Source organism: Choloepus didactylus, chromosome 1, assembly GCF_015220235.1.
Source record: "Choloepus didactylus isolate mChoDid1 chromosome 1, mChoDid1.pri, whole genome shotgun sequence".
Classification (NCBI taxonomy): Eukaryota; Metazoa; Chordata; class Mammalia; order Pilosa; family Megalonychidae; genus Choloepus; species Choloepus didactylus.
Window position 1 is genome coordinate 96,909,198 of NC_051307.1, and position 7,887 is coordinate 96,917,084.

The 7,887-nt window shown below is 51.5% G+C and overlaps 1 protein-coding gene across 1 annotated transcript; it reads right to left on the minus strand.

Moving 5' to 3' along the window:
- Positions 1-1,014: 1,014 nt before the first annotated feature.
- On the minus strand, positions 1,015-4,182 carry FAM43A (family with sequence similarity 43 member A). The gene has a single exon (XM_037842961.1). It carries the CDS (start codon positions 3,227-3,229, stop codon positions 1,964-1,966), a length of 1,266 nt encoding a protein of 421 aa, XP_037698889.1. The 5' UTR covers positions 3,230-4,182; the 3' UTR covers positions 1,015-1,963.
- Positions 4,183-7,887: the final 3,705 nt, after the last annotated feature.

The following is a 7,887-nucleotide window of genomic DNA, read 5'->3' on the forward strand; positions in this document are numbered from 1 at the left end:
AAAATCTTTCACCCTCCCTTCCTCTATGGTTCCAGTGAATTCCAGACTCCTCAGGACCTCTGGATCTAGCTGCTCAGAACATATTTAGGATGAAAACAAAGGAAAGTGGTCTTCTCCTGCCCCCTCAGGACACTGGGGAAGGCCAGGAGTGAGATCAATGCAGGTGAAGGGGCCCAAAAGGGCAAAAGGAGAAACAAAATTTGCAGAACACAGTTTAGGCAGCATCTTATTACAACTCTGGCTGATCGGGTGTAGGCAAACTAGAGACATCTGTTTGGAGTTTACAACAGAAACAATCACATGGAAAACATGAGAACCCTAACGCGTGCGCGCGCGTGCGCACACACACACACACCAAGCTCTACCCGTTCTCCACCCTGACCTCCACACCATTTCCTTCCTGGGTCATCCTGGGTTGCAGAAAGGAAGGAAACAGGCTCTGTGGCCTGCCTACCCATCCAACCCACCTGTCCCATTCACCCCACAACTGGAATTTGTCAACTCCCTCTCCTTTTTCCTCCCAGGAAAAAGAGATGGTCCCACTCCTGAGAGAGCCCCATGGGGACTTTCTTTAGGTCTCTAGCCCATCTTTAAAGCTCTCTGAGCTTAAAAGATTATTCAGTGTATATATGATCATTAGCATGATCCACAGAAAGGGGTGGTAAAACCATGTAGGCCCTGAAAGTCACTGCTCCACAAATAACTTCGCAGGTCTGAAAGTGGGAACAGAACTCACCCTGGCATCTGCAAATGCTAATTCAAAATGACCAGGCTTGCACAACTGACTTAGTGAAGAATATGGGATGTACTCTAGAAGGCTGGCCCCTGCCAACAGCACCCAGAGTCAAAGAGATCCAGGAGGATCCCAGACTATGCATACAGTGGACCTCTTCCCCTAATCTCTCCCAGCACTGCAAAGGCCAAAGGCTGTCCTATCACACCATCCTGGGGGATGGGCACACCTCTCCCGCCCACAGCCAAACACCTTCAGCAGCAGTGCCAGACGCTCACCTGTTCTGTTAAATTTTCCTCTTTATTCTCTCCCCAAGTGTGCAAACAACCAGAACAGTGCCACTCGTAAAAAATAACAAAATGTTTTATACACATTTCTGTATATACAGCTGAACAACATTTTACATGTCCCTTTTGCACAGCAAAAGATATAAACATTTAGCTCTGAGAAGACAGTTATGTACAAAAAAAGATGTCAAAAATACTTCACAACAGTGCAAAAATATTTTACACAGTATCATGGAGTGAGATCTTTTGAGCAGGAGAAGGTATATATTTCTAAAGAAAAACTCCTTTTTTAGATATCAGATGTTTTTAAATGTAAACAAAATGCAACTTCTTTCATTCTCCCCCCCCCCACCCCACCCCCAAAAACAGTTATTTGAGGAATTTGGCAGGATTTCAAGGGTCTGGGTCTGAGGTAAACAACCCAAGCTCTTACACCAAAAAGAACTGGGGGCAGGGGTGACATTGAAGCTTCAAACATTGTGAGAGCAAGTTCTTTTTTTTAATGACATGTCAGTGACAACGCCGGGCCCCTGGTGGGTGGGTGGGGGAAAGTGGTGAGAGGGGTGGGCGGAAGTTAACCCCTCCTCCTCAGGCCCCAGCTGTCCCACAAGCAGGAAGCTGGTCCGCAGGCACCTCAGCCGGCCCTTTCCCCCACTTTCCGCCCCAGAGCTGTGTCTCCTTCTTTTTGGGTGGGGGTTTCCCCTCTCCTACATCTCCCCGCCTCACTCACGGCCTGAGCCCCGCCTCAAACAGAGCCAAACTTCTGAATGGAAGAGGGGATGGGGTACTCTGGATCTCGGGCCCAAGGGAGGTCTGGCCTCAAGTACCCCATTTCCCCTTTCCTGGGGCGAGGGGTGGAGGTGGGAGTTAGCGGGGGTGTTGGATCGACTGGTGGAGAGTCACGGTGTGGCACGCGAGATGTGCGCAGGAGGCTGTTAGGAGCTCAGCCCGAGTGGGGCTCGTCCGGGCTGGCGCCGTCGGCGGGGCCGGCCGGGTCCCCAGCGATGGCAGGGGTGGCGTCCGGGCCCCCGCCCTCGATGGAGCTCTCACTGCTGGTGCTCTCGCCCGACAGCAGGCGCGTCACGCGCAAGTCCGCCTGCAGGCTGCGCACATCGTTGCCGAAGCTGAGCTCGCCAAGGTCGCTAATGAGCTGCGACAACTCGGCCTTCATGTCGGCGGCGCTGCCCAGCAGTAGAGGCGGTGGCCCGGTCCCCGGGCACAGCGAGACCCCGCCGCCCCTCAGCGCCTCCTCGTGGCCGCTCTCCAGTGTGTCCAGCAAGTCCCCGCATTCGAAGTGCATGGCTACTACCAGCGCCCGCTGCGCCGCGGCCTCCTCCTCCGCCGGGTCCCCCTCCTTAGTACGGTCCTCCTCCTCCTCCAGGCAGCCCTCGGGTTGTTCCTCTTCCTCCTGCAGCTCCTGTTCCTGCTGCTCGCCGAGCAGGTCCTCGGTGATGGAGCCGAGCTTGGGTGCGCTGCGGCTGCGCTCCACTGGCGGCTTGTAGCAGCAGGGTCCGTGCAGTAGCAGCTTGCGCAGCGGCACGAGCGGGATGGTGTGTGCCCCCACCAGCTCCTGCTGCTGGTGACGCGCGTCGTCCCGCCGCTTGAGGCGTTTAAATTCCGCCAGCGCGTTGGCCGACGTCTGGTAGAGCAGCAGGGCCATGGCCTGCGCCTTCTCGGGCTTGGACACAAGCACCGCGTGGCAGCGCAGCATTACTGCCTTGTGCTTCAACTCGTGCCGGTATACCCAGGCGAAGACCTTGGGCAGTCGTGCATCCGCCACGCAATAGGTGACGCGGTGCAGCAGGTAGAGGTGGCCCGGGCGGCGCAGCGCGCGCTCCTCGGCATGCACCATGCGGATACCCTGCGCACTCACGGTCAGCTTCATCTTGGTGCCCTGACGGCCCGCCTCGCTCTTGCTCCAGATCTTGCCTACGGCTAGGTCGGTGCAGCCGTCGCCTCGCGCCTGAATGGTGGTGGCATTGCCCAGGTAGAGCACGGTGTAGGTGGGGTCCTCGCTGGTGATGTGCAGTTTCTTGCGCTTGGAGCGAAACATGCTGCCCACCCGGCTGAGCGCGCCTTCGGGGCACGCCCGCGCCAGCGAGCTGAGAGCGGAGTAGTGCAGGCTCACCGCGTAGCCCTTGGGCTTGGACGCCTGCCGCGGCGGCGCCTCGGCCAGTAGTTCGAACTTGTGCTTCTTCCACGGCAGCATCTCCGAAGGGCGCCCCGGTGCTGCTGGGCGGCGGCGGTGACGGCGGAAGGCCGGGTGCGAGCCCTGCTGAGCCACCCGCCCCGGCCGGGCTCGGCCCGGGAAAGACCGAAAAATAAAACTGCTGGGAGGGCCCGGTGAGGGGAGGGGGGCAGGGTAGGGAGGGAGGTGGATAGTTGTCGGGAAGCCCGCAGGAAGGATGTGGAGGTAGAATTTTTAAAAGAAAATATTTAGCTGCGCGCGTGGGGGGAAAAAAAACAGCAACACACGCGCATACACAGAATTACAAAAAAATTACCCCAGCCTGGGCATGGACGAGGGAAAAAAGTCTCAGGCAAACAAAATGAGAAAAAGACGGAACAAGAGTGGAGCGGAAAATATCTTAGAAAAATGCTAGTTGCGGTCGTGCAAATAGAGGGAACCCTCCAAAAAAGCTCAGGGACTTGTGCGAGAGGATGCAGAAACTCCTCTGCGAAGGTAAAAAGGGTCCCCCCTCACATACACACACAACCCCGAAGGCTGGGGCCAGAAACCGCGGAAACTTAGCTAGCGTGCCAAGGGCCCAATGCTCTCCACTCTCAATGAGTGCCGGAGACAAAAAGCCCCTCTGCCCGGCTGGTCCCAGAATCAGCTGCTTTCCCAAAGTGCAGTCAGTCGGATGGTGGGTCCGGCTGGCCGCGGCGGGCCCGCGCTGCAATCGCGCGGTGGCTCACCGCATCTTCGCTCCCGCTGGACGCTGGGGCCTCAGGGTTCTACCGGCTCACTGTCTGGGCTGGCTCGGCCAGGGCAGCGCAGGGCTTCGAGAGCAGGGCACGCTCATGATCGGCTCCGGGGATGGCCGCTACCTCATTTTTTTCCCTCCCGCGGTGTTCAGCTCAGTTCCCAGGCTCCGCTCGGTTGGCTGCCCGCCTTTGCAGCGCTCCCTTCTCTGGTGCGGCGCGCGATGGCCGGCTCGCCTGCCTCACATCCTTGCTGCCCGGGAGGAAGAGCTCGGATAAATATAAGCCGGCGCGAACCATTCACTGCTTGGGGACAGGGGGGGAGCAAAGAAGAGGTTCCTTTTCGGGCTCTGACACCCGGCAGCTTCTGGTCTCTTAAAGGGACCAGGTTGCCTCCATTAGTCGAGGGAGGGGGGAGACCAGTTCAATACGGCAATTACCTCCCAAATTTATCGGCATCTCTTTTATCTACAGAAACCACCAGGACCTGGGCTGGCCCCGCAGCAAAAGGAACTTGATCTCAGACACTCCACCCCTAGGCTGAATTACAACTCACTGAATAAATGTATGTCTAGATCGAAACTTCTGGGGGAGGTGGTAGAAGGTGGGATAAGTAGACTATAATTTCCTGTGTAAAAAGGTTAGGAAAATAGTGGTTCTTTAAAGTGTGACATCTCTCTGAGAACTACGAAGTGCTGTTTAATGTTATAATTTTCGGAGTTTTACTCTATTAAAGAAAATGAAGAGGGGCAAGGAAAACACCAAGATTTATCTTTCACTCTCTTGAGACTCTTTCTCCACAGGTAAGAAGTAGAGAGCTAAAAGTCAGAGGTGAGTGGTAATAAGGTCCAGAGTGAACAATATGGAATATAGTCTGCTAAGAAGAAACTTTCTTCTTAATCAGTGTGACACCTCTCTCTCCGGTGTAGAACATATATACAATTTCTAGGTAATGCTGCGTGTGGTTATAACTCAGTTTACTTTGGCAATCCAGTCATTCTGTTTTATTACATCATTGACACATTTCGGATGAGAATTCCCAGTAAAAATTCAAATGACATTTTTTATTTGCATGTAAAACAATGCCTGCCACCCTCCAGGGGAAGTGTTAATTGCATTAATCATGCTTTTCTCGTGTGCTAGTGTAGTTTTAATCATCTGACCAGCTCAATTGCTAGAGTAGTTTTAATCATCTGACCAGCTCAATCTTTGGCTAGTAACCCATTTCTGGGCCCTTGAAACAAATCACTTGGCTCTGTGGTCTGCTCAATCAAAGCAAAAATTATTTAATTGGAGTGTGTAATGTTTGTCCAGATGATCCATCAAACTACCCCCCCTCTCTCACCCCTGGAGACCTTGGATATCTCTGGATTCTGTGCCAGGTCCTGATCTCAGAACCATGCAGCCCCTCCTGGAAATTCCCGGGCCTTCTCTCTTTGCTAACTTTTAACCTTTCTTTGAACTCTAACCTAATTTTCTTGGTCACTGGTGCTGTTCAATTTAACTAATTTTTCTGAGTATCTATTGGTGTCAATCCCTGAGCTAGGAACTGCAGAATACAGAGATGACACATACCCAATTCCTGTCTCCAGGAATGTAAACCCCACCCACCTCTGGGCCTCCACTGGAAAATAGGCTCTATGAAAATAGGCTCTATGTATATCCCCACCCTTTATATGCACTGATGGGTTAATGGAGGAATACCATACACCATGTTGGAACAAGCTAGTTAGGATTATAATAAGCCATTTAAACCAAATTCTGTCCAAATTTTTGGGAACATCTTGCAGGGCAATGGAGTAGACAGTGCAAACTCCAAAGAACTATAAAATTCTAGTGAAAGTATACCAAGTTAACCTGTACTAAGTGACCTTTAGCTGGTCCATATTTTCCGAGTCTAAACTTTACAAACACAGACATCATGTTAAAGCAGTTAACGTTTCCAAATTGCTTGGAAGTCCAAGGGTCCAAAGGGTTTGGGAAGGCAGAGGAAGGAGCAGTGGTGGGCAGTACTGAGGGACCTAAGGCTGGTCACAGCCTTTGCAAGGAGCACTTACTTGCACATCACACAAAGTCAGGGAAACAAGCAGATCACAGACTCACAGATGCAGGGAGGATTACACAGGCAGCCCCTCTTTTAAGGAACAATCAGGATGCACAGCCCAGGGGTGCAAGCCCACAGAGCTGCTTCTGTTGACTTGTCTGTGTCACGCCTTTAGTATCATCTCAATAAGGTAGTTTTTCAACAAGGTAGCTTTCAATAAAGTAGCTTTCAACAGAAAAATTGTAGGCAAATGCGAACACCCCAGTGTGTGAGTCATGCTCTTTGCTTGTACTCAGAGACCTGGGAGGAGGACCAGGCTGTCTCTCCATGGCCTGGGTCTGAGCCAGCCTCTGGGCACCTTCCCTCCCTCACCCTGCGGAGAAGCTGCACACCCTCTACCTCCACGCTGAAAGCACACTTCTAAACTGAGGGGGCGTTTCTTTAGCTGGGAAAGCTGGGTGCACCATTTGCAAGCCTACCCCACAGGTCTGAGACACAGGGCAGTTCCAGGACACCTCAGCAAAGTCGAGTTGGTAGAAAGGTTAGAAACCGCAGCTCCAGGCTGCAGACTGTACTTCTTATGACACTGCCCCACCTGCTGGTGTCAGGCAGAAGTGCCACTTCTGGGGGTGGAATGGGTTCTCACCGTACAGAGTATGCCAGTGATTGAAATCAATGCACAGCCAAGTGACAGCTGGACCCGCACACTGTGATCCCTGAGTCCCAGCTCCTCGCTTGAGATCTGGAGAGTCAGCCTTTTATTTCACTGAAAGCTTTCAGGATATGTTCCCCGACCTTACTTCTTGCATAATGCTCTGCTCTCGCCCTCTACCTCCCACCCCAATATCCCACTGAACGGAGGTTGGCTTCAAAGGTGGCAAATGACAAATCTGGAATCCTCAGTCATTCAACGAATATTTATTGAGAGCCTACTGTAGTTGTTGAATAGTTGCTGGGATTTAACACTGAAGAAAAGATGCAGGACCTTGTCTTTGTGGTATTTATATCCTATGGGGAGGCAGATAATAAAGTATCAGATAGTAATAACTTTCTGAAGAAAAGAAAGCAGTTTTAGGAGTGGAAGGTGGCTGGTATAGACAACGTGGTCACAGAAGGTGTCTCTCTGAGCAGAGACCTGAATGAGACAGCCAGCCTTGCAAAGATATGGGAAGAGAACATTCTAGCCTGCACTATCCAAAATGGTGCCACCAGACACCTATGGCTCTTGAGCATTTGAAATATGATTAGTCGTATTGAGATAGACTGCCAGTGTAAGGTCCACACTGGATTTTGAAGACTTTGTAAGAAAAAAGATAATGTAAAATACCTCAATAATGTTTATTTTAATTATATAGTGAATGATAAAATTTGTCCATGTAGGATTAAAAATGTATATTATTAAAATTAATGTTGCCTGTTTCTTCTTCTCCTTCACCTCCCCCTCCCCCTCCCCCCTCCTCCCCCTCCTCCTCCTCATGCAGCTACTAGGAAATTTTTAATTGCATATATTGACAGCATTGTCCTGGGCACAGGCAACAGCTAATACAAAGGCCCTGGCATGTTCATGGAGAATAAGTTCAGCATGCGCAAGGATTCTCGCATTTCAAAATCCCACTGTGTGATCACAGCCTCTTATTTTTCCAGCCCTTTTCATTCCTGACTTTTGTCACATCAGTTCTTTAACCTCCTCAAGACTTCCAGTATCTAAATCAGTTTTCCTCACAGAGTGGACTTATCCACCAGTTGCAGCAGAATTCCCTGGGTTGGTTCCTGGATCCCATCCTTAAATCAGAATTTCTGGAGTTGGGGATAGGGAGTACGTATGTTTAACAAGCACCTCTGTGGTTAAATGCACACAAAAGTTTGGGGAGCCCTGCCTTCGCTGATTTCATTTTCTC

Coding starts and splice junctions, on each gene's coding strand:
- FAM43A (XM_037842961.1), bottom strand. CDS start 3,229: ATGCTGCCGTGGAAGAAGCACAAGTTCGAACTACTGGCCGAGGCGCCG.